General features: G+C 28.2%; 2 protein-coding genes, 1 long non-coding RNA gene and 1 other non-coding gene across 4 annotated transcripts; 1 reads left to right on the forward strand and 3 right to left on the reverse strand.

The window, feature by feature from the left end:
* The first annotated feature begins 6445 nt into the window (after positions 1-6445).
* Positions 6446-9104, forward strand: LOC137811692 (uncharacterized). Its single transcript, XR_011081118.2, has 2 exons — positions 6446-6667; positions 7285-9104. It is a non-coding gene; the product is annotated as an uncharacterized LOC137811692 (long non-coding RNA).
* PER1 (1-cysteine peroxiredoxin 1) lies at positions 8869-10116 on the reverse strand. The gene is made up of 4 exons (XM_068613520.2): positions 9963-10116; positions 9683-9831; positions 9428-9571; positions 8869-9338 (listed from the first exon to the last, which is right to left on the reverse strand). The coding sequence occupies exons 1-4, from the start codon at positions 10078-10080 to the stop codon at positions 9093-9095; spliced, it is 657 nt and encodes a 218-aa protein (XP_068469621.1). The 5' UTR covers positions 10081-10116; the 3' UTR covers positions 8869-9092.
* A 5539-nt stretch (positions 10117-15655) lies between these two features.
* TRNAE-CUC (transfer RNA glutamic acid (anticodon CUC)) lies at positions 15656-15728 on the reverse strand. Its single transcript has one exon. It is a non-coding gene; the product is annotated as a tRNA-Glu (tRNA).
* A 1321-nt stretch (positions 15729-17049) lies between these two features.
* Positions 17050-17745, reverse strand: LOC137811690 (putative E3 ubiquitin-protein ligase ATL44). Its single transcript, XM_068613519.2, has one exon. The coding sequence runs from the start codon at positions 17657-17659 to the stop codon at positions 17162-17164; it is 498 nt and encodes a 165-aa protein (XP_068469620.1). The 5' UTR covers positions 17660-17745; the 3' UTR covers positions 17050-17161.
* Between the last annotated feature and the right edge of the window lie 2902 nt (positions 17746-20647).

The following is a 20647-nucleotide window of genomic DNA, read 5'->3' on the forward strand; positions in this document are numbered from 1 at the left end:
GAACGTGATTACAATTTATACTAGATATCGATTTAATTTGTGTTAAATATATCTCAAAAATAAAAATTAAGAGAAACATTTTCATAATGAGTAAATTATTGTCTTTTATATATTAAATAAAATATCTAAATTGTCGAATGAGTATTTATTTTACTTTTAAAGGTACATGTATATAGTTGCTGGTGTTATTCCTAACTATTTATACTTTCAAGAAAGCATTATTTAAAACTATTTGTACTTTCAAGAAAGCATTTATAATTTTCTACTATCGATGATCTATAGTAATAGTAATTACTAATGTTGCTCTGAGTATTTATAACTTTTTTTTCTACCATCAATGATACTGTATAGTATTAATACTACGTCTAATCGTGTGCCAAACTTTTTCTACTTTCAAGATAACATTTATAACTTTTCTACCATCAATGATACTGTATATTGCTACCAATAATTGACCAACCTATTTCTACTTTCAAGAAAACATTTATAACTTTTTTTAATAATTCCTTTCATTTTTCTTGTTCATGTTTTAAGATTATTTTGTATGATATCATAAATGCAACTTTTTTAGTTTTAATAAATTATTTATCTAATTTCCTATTTTATTCAATTCTCTCTCCCTCTAACGCAATAGAGAAATGTCTAAATTATTTAGAAATTGGAAGACATATATAAATATAATAATAAAAATAATAAATATATTCTCAAAATTCTAAAAAACATAAAAAATAACCAATTTTTTTTCTCGGATTTAGAGAAAAAAAAATTAATAATTACCTCATTTATTTATACATTCAAAAAGTATTTATATTTTTTTAAATGCTTATTTTTGAAGTATTATTAAATTTTTAAATAATAATAAATACTAGTTTGGTTTTAACTATTTTATGTCTTGATAACATTATAAAAAAATTTAATTTAAAATTTATAAAAAAGTAAATTGTACTCTATGTATTCCTTTCTAATTGTCGATTTTTTTATTTAAATAATTTTTATTGTTTGTCATTTATAAAGTTTGAGATTATATTAACTGTTGTTTTACCAATTATACTTGTACTTTTAAAAAAATTCAAAAAAATTAAAATAATCTTTTTATGGGATTGTAAATGAATTGGAGTTTGTAGTTAGTGTATTGGGGAAAACAAAATCAAATAGATAAGAAAGAATGGTTGAGTTGTGTGTTGAAATTTTTTGTAATATTTAACAAGAAGAGTGTATTTGATGTGATATAAAAAAGAGGTGTTGGGATTTTACTGTCAAAATGATTTTCACAATAAAAGAAATTTCCTTCTTTAACGTATTAGACAACAAGGTAATAATGTGTTGAAAGAGTTAAACTACAAAGAAGATTTATAGTTTAGATTTTTTTTATAAAGTTTCGTTATGCAACTTAGACCGCAAAAAATACAACTTAAGGATTTGGACATTTACATTTCTATTTAAAACTTGAATATTGATTGAAAAAACAACTAGTCTTGGATAAACATTAAATATTGTTTGGAACATCAACCACTTTTGTCTAGAGCAGATTTACAAAGAAAGTGATCAAAGATCACTAAGATGCTAACTAAAAAAGGGTTTACATCCTTAGATGAATATAAGGTTAAGTTCACAATTTTATATTGTTAAAGAATACTAAAGTATTCTATCAAAGGAATTGTCCAAACTAGAGTACTTTGATCGAAATCTTTGAGATTATTGGTAGTTAAACATTGATAGCTAATATTAGATACTAATTTAAAAATTAGTCTATAAATTTTTATTAATAATAAAACTACTTTAGATACCAATAATTTTTTAATTTATAAAATAATATCTAACTTAGTCAATATAGTAACTAATTAGTTTTTTCTCTCTAAAATTAGTTGGTATTTAATGATTTTCTATAGTGTTTTCCCTTCCTCCAACCTTTTTATCTTGTTATTTATCAATCTTGATTCCTAATTCAATTGTATTCAATTTTCTAATTGAAACAATTTTTCATTGAAGGGAAAAATATTTTCAAAATTAATTCACCCCATATTGGTTTAGCTTAACCTCACAAGTTTTTCTAACATGACAGACAAACTTTTTAGAGGAGTTGTTACCAATTGGCAACTTTGACACATTCTTTGAGAGATGTTTGATGTTGACATTTTTTTCAAGATCCTCTTGATGGTATGATGAAAGAACATTCTCTACAAAAACATAGTATAAACAATTATAACTTGAGTTATACTATGTAATTCCAAAGATTATTATCATTTGTCTAAGCATGAGCTTATCACACAAGATATATCGTGCAAAATTGTGTGACTATATATTGAAATAATCAAAGTGATATACATCTAGTTGATCATCAGATATATCATGAGAGAATTAAACACATGTTAGATTGCACTTCATTGTGGGGGGCTTAACTATGTGTCAGTCAAGTTAACTTTCATTAAAGGTTGATTTGAAAATATTTTCCAACGTATTAAATATACAATTCAATCCTCTCTCTTTTTGTATATTTACTTACAATAACGGGAGATGAATGAGAGACGAATAATTAATCATTATATTAACTAAGTTAGAAAAAAAAAATTATTATCTTGTAGTGTGTACATAAAAGACCTAATGAAGTAGTTACGCCATACCATCAAACTAAATTTTAATGTACAAAGTACAAAAATAAATATCACCTCTCTCATAAAAGTGTGTAAAATTCATAATACATTAGAGTATGCATATGCATAAGCAAAGTATGTGTGAAGGTTTACTTGAGAGAATCAATTCTATGGCTTTTAAAAGTAGAAGGAGAATCAGTTCTACTTATGTGAAAAAAGTGCTGGAATTTATTTTGTTATACTCTTTTTTTTAAATTGGATCTTTGGTCCTCTGGTTGCAGTGGTTCTTTGCTTCTCTTCATCGTATTGTTTCTTCTTCTTCTCCAGTCCTCTTCACCCTTCACATAAGTTCTTAATTTTTTTTTTATAAATGTATTTAGAGTTTTTTTTATTAAGTGTGGTTACTGTTTTTAATTTTTAAAAATGTATTTACATTTGTTAATATATGTTTACTTTTTTATTTTTAATAAATGTATTTATATTCTTTTATATGTGTTTATTGTTTAGTTTATTTTTTGTGTTTACGGTTTTTGATTTGTATGAATGTATTTATTTTTCTTTATTATTATGTTTACTGTTTAGTTTTTATTTTATTTTATAACTTTACTGTTTTTATTTTTTTATTATGTGTTAATGTTTTTACATTTTTTATTATTATGTGTCATATGTTTTTTTATGTGTTTATTATTTTTAATTTTAATAATTGTTTTTTACAATATTTTTTAGGTGTTTACTGTTTTTTTTTTATGTATATACTATTTTTAATTGTTATAAATGCATTTACATTTCTTTATATTTGGACCTAGACGATCATACGATCATAACATGGATTACATACTTGAGCCACCAGAGTTTCATGTTGCAGTTCACGAACTTCCACGCTCACCTGTAGCGCATGTTCAATCAATTGACAATCCAAGTAATACTCCATCTGCGCCCTCTCAACCATCCAGTGGGACATCGTCATCTAGGGGATCAAAGAGAAAAGATCCCATGGTGGATGTAATTGAGAATCAATTCAATATGTTGAATACACACTTGCAAAATTGTGTCGCTTCCATGAACTGTGGTAACGATGTCGTTGATGAGGTACTAGCCATTACTCGTGTACAAGCCACTTCATCATAAGAAATCACTGCGGAAATCAAACGACAAAATGACTATTATGGTGAAGACGTACAAAATGATCATTGTAAGAGTTCGTATCAATACTCACCTTCAAATATTTGGTCCATGTTATTTTATCTAGATATTTAGGATGAAGCAGTCATGAACCAATGCTAGGACTTTCTATGTGAAAATTCAACTATTGCGATGTGAGTATTTGGTATGCCGAAAGAGCGAAGAATGGCAAAATTGTTTAACATCATGACTCAACGTCAATAAATTATGTTTAGTTATATTTTAATGTTGTTCAATTTGTAATTTAATTGCATCTACTTTTAATTCAAGACAAACATTGTACTTCTTATTTGACTTCTAATATTATTATTATTGAATTGATTTTCATTTGAAATTTATGTGTGAGGATATTTTCTAATATACTATTATTTTGTCATTGTTTCGTAACATTTTCATCATAGGTTTTAACTTCCCTATAGATGACATCTTCATCCACGAATAGGCAAAAAACGCCTAAAGGTAAGGGTAAAGGCGAACCAAATAATGATGAAGTTCCTATGATCCGCTACAAAGGAGGGAGGGCATTTTAGATTATTCCCGGTATTTCCAAACGAAACTTTAGATGGTTGCATTTGAGGAAAATTTTCACGATAGACCAGTCATACCTCCAAAAGTCTTAGATTTTCATTTTTTGCCACATATGGTTTTCAGTTTCAAGAATTTTATTTTTTTTTATAAAATTTTCGTGTTAGACATCACTATGCAACTTGACATCTCAGCTGACACCTCAAGTAACAACAATCATCTACCATCACATGAAAAAATATTATTAAAAAAAAAATACAAAAATATGGGGGGACTAGACCAAAACCCATATGTTAACACAAACGATACATAGGTAGATTATACCTATTCATAAAGAATTATAAGAACAGACTAGCTGGGAGTCTATTATACCAATGAAAAGATTCTCTATGAATAAATCCTAAATTAGCCAACTTGTCAAGAATATTTGAACTTTCAAGGATTGCAACACTTTCTTAGTATAAAACTACCATATTATGAGGATATGATTAGGGTTTTTTATTTAAATCTTCATCTAACGACACATGGTTACCTTGCTACTCAGATTGACACACACAAAATTATAATTAGACATAGGGATTGGATGAACGTGACAAATCTGAAATATGATGATCTCTTGTTAACCCGTGGTACCATCCCTGAGGACATACATTTGATCGTCAACAAACCCTATTAATCATGACAAGAGAAGAGGTGCCCGATCAAAATGTAAGAAACGTAGGTAGTTTAACTATGAATAATAGACTACCTCATTACACATGTGTGCACATGTTGTGTCCTTGGGGGAGCAACTTCTCGTTGTTGGTTTATGAAGATGTTTTCATGTTATGGTGCCTAAAAAATAATGTAATGATTAATTGGCCTCATTACATTATGCAACACATGATAAAATGAATATCTTTGAGGTTAATGGTGTGTGACAACTTGGAAGGCCTAACAATGAACATAAACAATAACACAAAGACATTCCATTGCCTCAAGAACATGTTGCAGGCGACAATGTTAACACAAATTTGGGAGGAAATTCAAAATATACATGAAAGTATGTCAAGCCTGAGGTTGAATATCAACACTATCAACACACGTTTGGGTCAAATCGAAGATACACTTCATCAGCTTCAAGACCATGAAGAACATTGATTATATTTTTATTGTGTTATTATTATCATTATTATTATTTATGTTGAACTTATTTTGATTGTCAGTTAAATTTAATGTGTTAATGAACATTATTATGTTTGTAATTTTTTTAAATTCCCATGACACAACATCATTTAGGATTCTAATGTAATAACTTCATCTATTTATTATAATCACCAACTATTTCATGTTATATTAATGGTAAGCGAAAATTGTTATTTTTTTTTTTACTTTATTAGATACAAATTAAAATAAAAAATTATACATAAAAAATAAAATATAATTTTTTTCATGTTGTTAGTCAATATTTCATATTATTTATGAAAATATGTGAATTTTATAGTGCTACTATGTTTAAATTATAAATTATTTTAAAAATATATAATTAATCAAAATATTAATAATATTAATTATTTTATTATTATTATAATTATTAATATAATTATATATATAATATAAATTTAAATATTAGATTAATTTATTGAATAATTTCAAAAATATTTAATTATATTATTAATAATAACATATAATTATAAATAATAAAAATAATAAAATAAAATTATAATATTAACCAAGTATATATAATTATATAAAATAATAAATATATATAATAAATATTATTTTTATAAATTTTAATATATTTAATAAATTTATTTAAGTTTAACACAAAATTATTATTTTTATTATAAAATAACAATAATTATAAATACTTTATATTAAAAAGAAATAATTAACTTAATTTAAAAAAAAATATTATAATTCATTATTAAAATATTTTTTAATAACAAAAATAAATATATAAACTTATATTTTATACTTTTAAAATAATTTATAAATTATATCCTAACTATTCCATCACTCACAAATTTTAATAAACCATTGTTTTCGAACTCAATCAAACAAACCATATAACTTCTCATCATCTCTCTCGTAACCTTCTTCTGCAAATGAACACTTATTGTGCCTCTCTCATCTCCTTCACAGACTCTGCTTCTCCATCTCTCATTGCCTGCAAAACCTTTTTCTCCTTCTCTACCTTATGCTTCTTCCTTTCCATCTTTCTCTCCTACCATGAAATACCTCCTTCCCAATTGGAAGCTTCCGCAATAATCTCCACCTTAAGTAGGAGCTTGTTGTGCCGACACCACAATGTAAGTTGGTAATGGCCTAATCGATCTAGGGCTCCGAGGAAAATGTAATGGATTTTTCCAACACAGTGTTTAACATTGGTAATGCTTGCATTCGAAACTAGTTTCACAATACGATTAAGATTGATAGTGTGTCTTAATTTTGCTTTGGAGTTTTTAACATTGCTCTTTTATGTTTTGTTTCGGTTGTGGCGAGTGTGAATGATATTATTACTTTGTGGGTGAAGCCTTTGTTTTTCTTTTATTACTTTGTCACTAGGGCACTTTGATGAGGCTATGGATGGAGAGAAAGCTTTTCTAGGATATGACGAGTGCTTGAAAGGAGGAAGTCTTTATAAATAAAGATAGCCTAAAAAAATAACAGGAGGAAGTGATGAATGCACAAATAAAGAAAAAAAGGAACAATAATATATCATTCCAAATACAATAAAGCCTTTGAATTTTTGAATTTTCCTCCTATTTTTTTTCTTTGTGATTTTTGGCTAAATTTTAGGATTTTCTAGCTTAGTATTTGGATTTAATTTTAAAATTTTGTATGAGTATTCCTATATATAGTCATCTTTTCTTTTTGTATTTCATTTTTGATCATATATGAAATTTGAGAGTATTTTAATCATTTTTTATCATATGTGAAATTTGAGAGCATTTTGAGACACTTATGAGAGTGTGTTCTAATTTTGTAGTCATGTCTTTTCTAGGAGTCAACTGGGGATTCTTCTTTTATATACTTATCTTTAAAATAGATGAGGCTTCGAATGGTATGACCTTTTCTTTCTTCCATTCTCTTCCACATTTTCTCTTTTTATTTTGTTCTTATGTTCATGTTTCATGCTGATATCTTCACGCCACGTAGTCTACTAAATTTGATCATGTGTTCTTTAGTACTTTCTTAAATTGTTCTTAGTTCCTTTTGTACGGTTATTCCTTGATTTGATCATGTGTTATTTAGTACTTTCTTGAATTGTTTTTATCTTTAGGACTTTCTTAAACTGTTCTTAGTTCTTTTTGTATTCTTATTGCTTGATTTGATCATGTGTTCTCCAGTACTTTCTTAAATTGTTTTCATCTTCATTTCTTTTATACTCATATCCCTGAATATATTGATCCATGTTGTTTGAATCATTGGCTGGAACTTCTATGAATTCAAGTTAATTCAAATTTCTGCTGTGTTTTTTAGTATTTTCTTAAAAAAAATTAGTTCCTTTTCTACTCTTATTCCTTAAATATTGATGTATGTTGTTTTAGATTCATAGACTCAAACTTCTATTAATTCAATTTCATAATATAAAGCAAAGAGAATACTCAACTCTTGAACTGATTATATTCAACTGTTGAACTGATTGTATATTCTATATACTAAGCTTGTAATGGAGATTTACTGATCTTGAATACGAAAATGTGAAGCATAACTTTTTCTTTTGTAAAATTTGTTTAAATATGTTTCAATATTCTATCAAATTCTTCATCTAATTTCCTACAAATTATCTGTTTTATTCTAGATTATCTACAAATTATCTGTTTTATTCTAGATTATTTCTTGCAAATCCATTGGTATGTCATTTTTCTTATGTTACTCTTTTAGGCCAAGAGATATCCTCTGTTTCTTCCAAACCAATTTGTATGTCATTTTTTTGTTACTCCCTTTTGTCTGATCAAGTCTTGTATCCATTTCTACTATTTTTTTTACTCTTTTAGGCCAAGAGATATCCTCTGTTTCTTCCAAACCAATTTGCATGTCATTTTTTTGTTACTCCTTTTTGATTTACCTGAGACATGAGTATAAGTATTTGTTTGATTTAGTTTTAGTTTCTTGAATAATAATTATCTTTGTCCTTAGTTTTCTTTGACATATGAATATAACTAATTGTTTGATTTAATTTTAGTTACTTGAATCATTATCTTTGTTCTTACCTTTCTTTTTGTAAAAGTGTGAGTACACATGGATATAATGGTTTGTTTGATTCTTAGTTTTAGTTTATCTTTGTTCTTGAGTTTTTCTTTTTGTAAAAGTGGATCTTTTTAAAAACCTTAATCCATGTCTTAATCCTTGTCGTCACCTCACCTTCGGTACTGAGTTAGGACTTAAGAGTGATTCATTTGAAATTCTGTAATTACTTAAAGTGTTATTATAACTATTTGTCTTTCCAATTCTCTTCAGGCTTGCCTGCTGCTTAGGAATTTATGCTTATGAACAGTATAAGTCATTTAACAGTGAAGGGACAAAATAGTTATAATTATAACTAATATAGTTGAGCTATGATATAGCTGTAGTGAACAAAAGATAACAAACATATGGTTACAGCATGATATAATTGTAGTGAACAAAAGATACAACCAAAAGATACATCAAACAAAAACAAAGTTGTCTTGTCCTCCTTCCTTGATACAGGAAATGGAGGAGGAAATCAAACTTTGGTGAAACATGACTGAAGTGAAAAAAAGATACATCAAACAAAAACAAGGTTGTCTTGTCCTCCTTCCTTGATACAGGAAATGGAGGAGGAAATCAAACTTTGGTGATACGCAAATATTTCTTCTTTGATGGGAGTTCAGCAGTGTCAAAGCCTTGAGGGAACATTTCTTTGGCTTGCTCATTGGTGACACTAGGGGAAATCACGACAGGATCCCCTGGCTTCCAGTTTGCTGGGGTTGCAACCTTGAACTTCGAGGCCTTCTGCAATGACTCAATCACCCTCAGCACCTCATCCATGTTCCTCCCAGTAGTTGCAGGGTACAGAAAACTCAACTTTATCTGCAATACCCCACCAATCAATTAACACGTTAGCCACACAAAAAGAGAAGCAAACTCGTTAGTTTAATTAGTCAAAGGGAGAATAACACCTTCATATCTGGACCCACTATATGGAGAGCCCTGGAGGGTAGGTTGCCAGTGGAGTCTTTCTCATCAGGGTCAACCATGTTGAGTTGCTTGATGATTTCTCTCTTGGGATCAGAAATGATTGGATAATTCACCTTGGCACCAGGCTGCATGCAAAAAGCCAAAGCCAAAACCAATAACAATATATTTATACTGGTTTTCATGAACACATCAGGACTGAACTTGATCTGTGTGTGAAAAGTGGGAAATAAACTCACAGTGTGGGCTTCAATGTCTTTGATCCACTCATTGTGAGATTGCACATCATCACAGGATAAACCCAATAACTTCACTCCTCTTTGATAAAATTCGCCAGAGTACTGGGCCATTTTGCCAAGCTCAGTGGTACAAACCGGTGTAAAATCACCTAAAATATATACATTTATAAATTATAACTTATAAGAAGGACAATAAATAACCAAAACCATAACACAGGGAACTTAAAATGACAAAGAATACTGATGTAGAGAGAACAATTGTTTAGAAGGCACTTAGAACCTGGGTGAGAGAAGAGGATGGTCCAGCCATCAGCACAGAACTGATGAAGCTTGATTTTGCCCTGCGTAGTTTGAAGATCAAGATTAGGAACAGTGTCCCCGATGGTAAGGCCTGGCATTATAGATAATTTTGAAACCTTACTTATGTTTTTGTTTCTGTGATAGATGAGGAGTGCGGGTGAGATTATAAAGAGAAGACAATTGCCTGCATGTAAAGAACGTGTCATTCAACTCCCAAACTGTTCTCCACGTACACCCAACTATTCACCTTTTGTTCTGTCCTTTCTTTTGCTTTTCTTAATTTTCTCAGTTTGTCTCGTCAAATTATCCTTTATTTTTTAAGAATAAAAAATTTCTTTAATACCAAAAAGAGTAAAACACTTCACAAACTATTATAGTAATATAATAATATTTTAAATTAAAAAATAAATTTAATACGATTAAAATATTAATTTATTAAAGTGTCAAGTATAAATATTTTTATATTTTTTTTATTGTAGGATTGTAACACAGCATTAATATTACTTTAAAGTATAATTATACTTTTTTATTTCTATAAATATTTTTTTAAAATCTATAATAATTCAAATAAATAAATAAATAAAAGTTACATATTTAAAAAACCTAACTTCTTGAAACTATAAAAAAAAACTATTCTTATTCTTATTGAGACAGATTAAAAACCCTTTCTGCAAAACTGTGCAAAGAAAATATATATAACAATGATATAGTTAAAACAAATTAACTAGCAACTTAATATAAAACTGCTGGGAATAAAAGGTGTAAATCGTTACCAACCATTTAGTCTTTGGATTTGGTTTGATGAGTTTAGACAAAATGGGGTTGACAATTTTAGGTTAACCATTATATCTTTATACTCTTTCAATAGTCTTATTGTTGACTATCATTGACTAAACTCATGTCTTTTATTAATATATATTTAGAAACGTTTGTTGGTATAATTTACATCTAAACACTTTTTTTTATATTACATTTAATATGCTAAAAAAATAATTTTTAATTACTGAATATATTATTTGATTCATATAATAAATAACATATTTAAAATACATTATTATATTGGTATGTAATTAAATTTGTTTGTGTACCTATTTGTATATTCTAAATTTAAAGCTCACATTACTATGTGTTATAGTTTTTGTTAGAACCATCTAAATGAGTTACTAATTTTCGACCTATCACATGTTGGTCAATAAAAACCAATTTTCCAAAAACGGTAATAACCATGATAAAAAAAAATATATGCATATAATGATCATATATAAAATAATACTTGTAAATTCTAAATATTAATATTATAAAATATCAATATAAAATCTAAATAATCTCACAAGTCAATTTAACTTACTCATCTTAAAAACTTAAATTCTAAATAGACAAATACACTTTAAAATTATTTTAAACTCCAAATACATTTTAAAATCAGTAAAATACAAATCACTATTCAACCTCAATTCATTGATATCTTGCCCTTTATAACATTGGAATTAGAGTCATGATCGGAGAAATTTAAAATATGATATACATGTGTATTTTTCTTAGTGTCATGATCGGATAAATTTAAAATATGATATACATGTGTATTTTTCTTAGTGTTATCAATTATTGGCCATGACGGATGACCGTGGCAGATTTTCTGACCACCACCACAATAAGACGGTGACAATGCAGATTTTTCATGGTGGTCGCTTTTGCCATCTCGGAGTGATAACGGATAGCGGAGATATCCAAAAAGCAGAGAAAAAGATGAAGGTAGCGACGGTGAGAAGAAGAAGCATGAAGAAGAAGAAGTTACGACGGTGTGGCACATAAGGAGGAGTTGCGGCCATGTCGCACATAAGGAAGGAGGAGTTGTAGCGGCGCCGCGCATAAGGAAGAAGGAGATGCAAGCACATACCTAAATCTAATTTTTAAGAGACATAACTTTGGACCAAAGGTCCATTTCAATTTTAACCTAATAAAACCTAATTAAAATTTAAATATGGAATGTGCATTACATCAAAAAGTAAAATTAGCTGCAAAAAAAAGTGAAGGTGATGCTAGGAACCCTAAATAGTGTCCACTAAGCTTTCATTATTAAAAAAAGTAAAATAAAGTGTGGGTTATATGGACATAAACTAAAAAAAAAGAATAATAAAAATAATAAATAATAATAATAATAAAAATTTAAAATTTTGTAGGTTAAGCCCACGCAAACATAATATATATATATATATATATATATTAAATTAAATTTAAATATGTAATAAAATTATGAAGGTTAAGTCCACACTTCTTTAAAAATTGTGTGGTCAATCCGTTGACTAAGCCCACGCTTCTTTGAATAAACAATATAAAATATAATTTTGTGTGGGCAACATGTAGGCTAAGCTCACGCTTGTTTAAAAATTATGTGGCCAACATGTAGGCTAAGCTCACGCTTCTTTAAATAAACAATATAAAATATAATTTTGTGTGGAGAGCATGTAGGCTAGGCCTACGCAAAAAAAACACACCACTTATGTCCCACACACCCGCCACTATTTTTATGTCGAGTATATTAGCTTCCAAATTTTAATGATAACTACACTTTTGCGTCTATTTATTATAGCTAATGTCCCTTTTTGACCCATGCTAATAAACATATTTTTTGTAGTGGTGGTGTGGGGTGTGCGGCTGGAACCTTAAATAAAAATCACAGCTTACTTAAAATTAGTTTTTTTGGGCCTATTTTGGTCCCATTTAAAAAGTTATAACTATTTTCATCCTTTATATATAGTTAGAGATTATTTATTTCGACCGCAATGCTTCCGCCATAACTCGTTATGTTTTTTGTTATAACTCTATAAAGGATTTTTGAGGTCTTCGATATGATTATCTGATATAGATAACACTTTCTCACCCAGTTCATTTTAATTATTTGGATTGTGTGTTGGATTATGTTAGAGTGCTATTTTTGGTAAATTCCTCCTGCACCTCCTCCCTACACATCCATACGTTAATGTTAAACTACATTTCTATTACTTTTTAAAATTTTAAAATCCTATTTGTCTTTTAACTCGACTTTCTTTCATGCCTTAAGCACCTTTAACTTGGATGCAAATATTGAGGATCTTTAGATCAACCTCTCACCTATATGGACACAACCACAACCTTGTGGATGAATATCTGATGTCATTTTCTATATGAGCATGTCTCTCACACCAATAGGGGACACATTCACACCATGAGGGTCGAACTTCTAGTGCAATTTTCTATGTGAGGGTGCTTCCCACACCCATTTGGATGTTGTCACATCTCTATGGTCATATCTCTCACATCTATGTGGGTGCAACCACACTCAAATCATTTTAGAAAGAAGACAAACTAAACAAAAGTAAATAAAAAAATGATTATACAAGTCCTGAATCTCCTCCATATCTATTGTTTCATATATTGGTGATTATCTATATTTACCACATACAATACATATAGATGGTTAAATACAAAAAGAAATTATACACATACACATGATAAAATGTTCCTAACTAATTTTGTAATGTCAAGATTTATCACATATAAAAATTGATTAAACTAATTCCCTTTACTATATCCAAAATTTTATTTTTGCTTGTTTTATTTTCTTCATTAAAAAAAATGCAGAAATGGTATATCACTTGATTAAGGTTGGATGATGTCTAACAACTTGCCAATTTACACATCGTTGAATATTTCTAGCTAAGCTCCATTTCTAGAGTCTTTGTAACTCTACTTCATGCCTTAAGTATCTCCAGTTTAGCTCCACACTAAAAACATCTCACTTTACACCTAAATATCTTTAGTTTGACTTAACTCCTTGGGTATTACTAGCTTGATTCCATGTTTATGCATCTTTAACTCGACTTCATGTCTTGAGTATCTCTAGTTTTCCTCCACAAATTTGGGAATTTTAGCATGATCTTACACCTTGAGTTAGCTCGATCTCGTACCTTGAGCAAGACCTTAAGTAATTTCTTATATTAAAAGCATAACAAATTTTACTACTAAAAAATTAATGATAATTACTCAAAAATGAGTAGAAACTCGAAAGTGAGTGTAAACTTGAAAATGAGTTATATGATACAACAACTTGGAAATAAGTGATAACTACTAAAAAAATGAGTTATATAATATAATTACTCATTTTTAGTGACAACTACTCCATAGTGAGTAGTAACTCAAAAAATGAGTTACATGATCAACACTAAAAAATGAGTGGAAATGAGTCACAACTTAAAAATGAGTTATATAATATCATCATTAAAAAATGAGTAACAATTACTAAAAATAATCATAACTTAAAAGAGTTATATGATAGAACCATTTTGAGCTATCAATGTATTTAAGCAACTGAAAGTTTGTACTTAGACTAGTAACTAATAAACTTAAACTTAAATTGGTACACATTTATACACTACTCGACTCATGCAATCAACTAAACAAATTTATGAGTGAAAATATTCATTGCTTATAATCACCAAAGTGGAAATAAAGAACAACATTCATGCATGCAAATATTGAATGTGTTGCTTTAAAACACAATACAGAAAGAGAACAAGGTTGTGACTACAAAGTTTACTTTCACAAATATTTGGAAAGAAAGAAAGAGTGATGTGATAATGTGAGTAGTGATAACAAATAAACTCGTCCCCGTGGGTATTGTTCGATTTCATCCTGCTTTTGACAGCAAATTACCGTATCGATTAGGTATGAGTAATACTCACTTTTTTAAATTAGTATAAGGACAATGATGAGTATGTAAATATCCACATTTTCTCCATCTCCATGTTGTCACCATACTCATTTGGTCTCATTTTAAATTACTAAAACACCTTTAATTTATTAGGTAAAAAAAAATATATTTTTCTTTGGTCCGTTTGATCATTTTTACACCTTTTTATAATTATTTGACATTTATCCCATAGTTATTTGATACTCTTATTTAATATCTATACAATTATAATTAATATTAGAGAAAAAAAAATTATACCCTTATGACGTTAAATACTTGATACTATAATATATCTTTATTCTATTTTTTTTTTATAAAAAAATAATTATTAAATTAATATTTGAAAGAATAAAGAGGTGGATAGGAATCTGCCCATCTTCCTAATGGGATAAGGATGCAAAATAATTTTTTACTTTAAAAATGATAATGAAATAATTAAACCCGCACTAAGCTCGATGCATCCTAAATATGAATGTGGTTTAACCATAACTATTCATATTTTGTGAAAAATATCATATTTTTATCCACTTCACAAAATTATAGATGTAAAAAATAAAAAAATATAATAAAAATAGAAATTACAATTTTTATATGAACTAGTTATACTTGGGACTATTTTTTAAAAGCTTATATAAAAAAAATATGGAAAATATATCGTTCTCACGACCAAATTTTAATCCATATGAAACAAATACGCGCGTGTAGTACAACTTATTTAATTACAACGTTTCCCTTGTAGAAAAGAGTAAATAAATCATAAAAAAAAAAGTATAAAAAAATAAATAAAGCATAAAAAATAAATAAAGCATAAAAAATAAATAAAGCATAAAAAATAAATAAAGCATAAAAAATAAATAAAGCATAAAAAATAAATAAAGCATAAAAAATAAATAAAGCATAAAAAATAAATAAAGCATAAAAAATAAATAAAGCATAAAAAGATATTCCGTTGCCGGGACTTGAACCCGGGTCTCTCGGGTGAGAGCCGAGTATCCTGACCAACTAGACTACAACGGATTTATGGTTAAAACCTCGATACATTAGTATGTACTAAACTATAGTGTGAACACTGACTCATAAAATTGTTCTGCTATTGGTCCCGTAAAAGTTGAAGTTAAAATATTTTGACCTGTCATGAGATTTTTGTCTATATTGGGTTTTACCGATGGTATGAAATTGAGGTAGTTAGTTTCATGTGGTCTCCATTTTTGGCATTTCTACATTATTGGTGACTATGGTGGCTTCAACCATCTATTATCCTTTCTATTTTGTTTGGGACAAAGTTAAAATCTTTCATGAGTGGGAACTTTTGGTGATTGCCTTTCATCTTATTCAAATGTAAAATTGTGGGGTTTTTGTGCTCATAAAGTCACCAAATCTTAAGTGACAGGATCAATGTGGCTTTATCACACACTTGGATGTGTCGGAGAGAATATTCACTTAGAGAGGAATATGTCATGCATCACATGTTTATTTACTTTCAATTTTCTTACAAAATCTATTTATAGTGTAAACAAATTTATTGTAAATTTCTGTGTAATTTTGAATAGTTAACTTTTGTAGCAAGTACTTTAAAGATTTTGTATAAAATAATTTCTAATTATAATTAATCAGATACATTTTTTTACTATGATATATACATAATTATATTTATTTATTTGCGAGTAAATATTTTTTTTGTCTCTTAAATTTTGTATCTTGTTATTATATTTTTTCCTGAATTAAAAAAAATTTAAATAATTTTTTGAATTTTTTTTAGAATTGCATTTAAGTTTCTAACCTTAGCTATTTTTTTTGGGTTCTTAATCTAAAAAATTTAGTGTAACAATATCATATATGTTTCGAGATCAAAATGAAAAAAAAAAATCAGAACCTAAATAAAATCCTAAAAGTTTTAAGAATTTATTTGACCTTTCTTTTTAGTTTTAAAAAGAAAAATGAGAACGCCAAACAAAGATGATATTAAATTAACAATGTATTATATATATATATATATATATATATATATATTACTTTTTCATATTTTTAGAATTGCATAAGATAATGACTAATAGAATCATATCTTGTTAACAGGTTTGTCCCATGGTGGAGGCTAAATAGGTATTATTAAGTAGAAAAAATTATAGTCTAATTTTGATTATTCAATTTGTATAGTTTTGATTGCTAAAATTACATCTCAATTCTTTTACATAGTTATGTCCATGTATGTGATGCAAAAGGGGAATTCAATGAAGATAACTAAACAATAATTGAAAAAATTTGGTTAAATTTGTCTGCGAGATTGGTGTCAAATTTGAGTTATAGAAATGCATGTGCAATGAATATCCCAAAAAAGAGATTTGTATGAATCTAGAAGAGAATAATCTTTAATGGAAGATAAATATGTTGCATGTTCTAAGAAAACAAAGAAGGGGAAGAGATTGATGAAGTTGAAGTAAGAAAGTAAATGACTAAGCTATGAGATTAATATGTAAGGATTGAAGATGATGATGATTTGGGTTGAGTAGGTGTCTGCAAGTAGGGCAAGAAGAGTGAGAGAGGAGCCACTTGTCAATGCAGAGAACATGGAAATGGTGGTTGCAGTTTGGGAGGAACCTTATAGGGTCTCCATCAGAGAACTCAGCCAAGCAGATGACACAGGAAGAAGGTGAAGATGAAGAGGCAGAGTGTGTGTAGGTTGAGGTTGGCAAAGCAACCATTTCCTTCCTCTTGAGACCAGAATTGAGTCTGCGAGAAGCCATCCATTGGCCAGGTTGTGTGAGGAGACGAGAAGCACATTGGAAGACACATTGCAACATAGTGTTGAGGCCAAGAGCACACACTAAGGCACATAGAATGGCTGCCACAAGGACCATCCAATCGAACCCACCAACTTGCTCATCACATGGTGTGCTTATGATGGGGCCAAAGGAGGAAGGTGTGGGAGACTCAGCCTGAGTTTGAGCCATGGTGATGAAGTGATGATGAACTTTGATGAGTAATAAAGAAAGTGAGAAACTTGGAGTGATCGACACATAGGTGCAAACACAAATCACCTAATAGGTAGGACTTGAGAAAGATTTCGTATCAACATATTTATAAGGAAAAATTTGCATTCATTTATATATTTTGAAATGTCCTTATCTTTAAGTTGATATGACTTACACTGAGATCCTCCAACTCACGTGTAAGAGTATATATTTATGGATGGTTCGATAGCTGATGACCTAATAAGTCTAATAAATTTTTGCTAGGATAAGTTTTAAATGATTCTGATATCATATTAAGAAATAGACTTTAAACCTAATTCAATCTGACAAAATCTTAGCACTCACTTGTATAGATGTAACCACCACATCATAAAATAATTAAGAGTAAAATAGAAATATTAAATGTATATACTCTATATATTTTTTTTATCAGCATACTCTATATATATACACTATGAGAAACACATGAGTATAAACACATGTATACATATTTTTATTTAAAAAAATAAAAATAAAATTATCATAATTATTAAATTATTTTTTCATTAAATTTTATAAAAAAATATGTTCATAAAATTAATTATAAAATAAGTAATTTTAATAATTTTGTTATAGGTAATTTTTATTGCAAAAATAGTTAAGTGCATTTAAGAAAATAGTTACTCAATTTTTTTTTAAACTTTAATTAATATAAAATTTAAAATTACACTTAAATTCCTAGCTATAATAGCGAAAAGAAAATAAGTAGATAAGGTAATGAGATGCATGGAGACATGTAAATTAGTTGATAATCCACTCCTCTCTTTCCTTTTCTAAATGCGCTTCAAAGCAATTCATCTTCATTTTCATTCTTCTTCAACCTTCTCAAATCATTTTAGTTTTCATATACTTTAGCATCTAAGAAGTTTAAGTGATTTGAGTTCCTAAACTTCCCCTAAACTCACATCATTATAGGATGATTGAAAAACATTATCATAATCATAATTTTGAATATCAATTCTCAAATTTAATTACGTAACATACTGTTGTTATACAGTAAAGTTAGTGTAGGTTTTATTAATTAAGTTGTATAACATTTATTTTAATTATTGTGTTTAAAGGTTAAAGTAAAAGTGAGGTGGTGGAAAGTTAGTTATAGGTTATGAAATTGAATTATAAAATTAAGGAAGATGGGTGTGAGAATTATTGATGAAAGAAGTGTTGTGAAGGAGTTTTGATGTGATGGAAGTGGGAATGATTGAATCCACTAACGCAAATGCGAATCTCTTTTCATTTTTTTGCAGTAACTGCGCGGCGTGAAGTTGCCGCTATTCATCCATCTAAAAGCTCTTTTTTTGGAGAAAGATACTTTTTGGGTTTGGCTTATCTTTAATTCCAATACCACTTTCTCAATCTATTTATGTTTTATTTTTTTATTATTGTCATTTGGAATTAATCACTTATCTTTGATTTTTCTTTATTGTGATTTGGAATTAATTACTTATTCAATAAGTAAGTTCAATGATAACTCATTTTTCAAAATCAACTTGTAATAAGACTAAATATTTGTAGATGGTTAATAATTTGAAGTGACTTGATAGATCCTATAAATATAGTTAAAATAATTTTTTATATCAAATTAAAAAAATAAATTTAAATCTAACTCATCATCATAAATCCAGTTTTTAAAATGAATATTATCTCCATTTTGTATAATTTAAATTGATTATATTTATTAATTTGATGTAAATTTTTTAACATAGCTCATGGAAAAACTCGAAGAAAACATTGACCATTATCTGCAAAATAAAGAAGTCTTTTTGACAATAACAATCAAGTATGCCAAAATAATAGACATCATTTATCTTATAGCCTTTTTATTGTAAAAAATAGTATTATTTATTATTACTGTTTGTGCTTAAAAATATTGATAAATTATTTTTTAATTGCGAATAATATTATTTAACATTAGAATTTATGTACATATTAAAACATTAGTAATGATATTAATATTGGAAGTGTCACTCTCTCAACTCAAATATATATATATATATATATATATATATATATTTGAGTTGGGTAGATTAAAATGTAATTATTTTACTAATTTAATATTTTTTAATAATTTTATTATTATGATTATTATTTCAAAAATACTTCCATATCTCTTAATAAATATTACTAAGAGTAGTTTAAAACATATAATATTTTATATAAATAAAATTAAAAGAACTAAACTAACATTGTATATAATTATATATTTTATAATATTTAAAGTTGGACGAGTTATTTTTTAAAATTAAATTATTACGGTGTTTTAAAATGATTATATGCCAATAGTTGAAAATATCTCCACAAATACATAAGCAGTAATAATTAAACTGGATTTGGGCTTTACAGAAGTGAATAGCCCATGTGGTAGTTTTTTCTGTTTTCATTTACATTTGGGCTTGTGTTCACGCCCTTTCCTAACACAGCAGCGAGTGCTTCTTCCTGCACCTCCATCCCTTCTTCAGTCAACCCCATATACTTTTAAAATTCTAAATTTGTCCTTCAGTAAAAAAAGATAAAAATAGAATTTTTTTTTTACCTTTCTACTCGAAAACGAAGGTGTTTGGTCCTTGGTATTTGGTGCTTGGTGCTTGCCGGTGGTGATAGTGGTGCTTGTGGTGGTAACCGTGGAGGTGGTGCTGTTGTTGTGGTGGGTGGTCTTCACTGCTCGTATTCTCCGTTCGTAGGTAAGTCTTCGTGCTTTAAACTTATTTCTCCGGATTGGGTTAATCCGCTAGATCACCGGATTGTATAATCCGTGCAATGAACTTCATGTTATCCACCCCTATAATCCGGAATGTTTTTACAATCCGTAAGACAACATTAAAGTGTTCCGGATTAGTTAAACCGGGGGTAAACCGGATCCGGCACAAAGATACTCACTTTTCCAGATTGTGTAATCCGGTACATTAAAATGAACTATGGATTACGTAAATC

This window comes from Phaseolus vulgaris, chromosome 2 (genome assembly GCF_051622355.1).
Source record: "Phaseolus vulgaris cultivar YP4 chromosome 2, ASM5162235v1, whole genome shotgun sequence".
NCBI lineage: Eukaryota > Viridiplantae > Streptophyta > Magnoliopsida > Fabales > Fabaceae > Phaseolus > Phaseolus vulgaris.

Bases quoted from the DNA above. Each gene is read 5' to 3' on its own strand.
- PER1 (XM_068613520.2), bottom strand. From the start codon at position 10,080: ATGCCAGGCCTTACCATCGGGGACACTGTTCCTAATCTTGATCTTCAA. The intron at 9,832-9,962 runs GTTCTAAGTGCC...TATATATTTTAG, and splicing joins CATCCTCTTCTCTCACCCAG to GTGATTTTACACCGGTTTGT. The intron at 9,339-9,427 runs GTGTTATTCTCC...GGGGTATTGCAG, and splicing joins TAGTGGGTCCAGATATGAAG to ATAAAGTTGAGTTTTCTGTA.
- LOC137811690 (XM_068613519.2), bottom strand. From the start codon at position 17,659: ATGGCTCAAACTCAGGCTGAGTCTCCCACACCTTCCTCCTTTGGCCCC.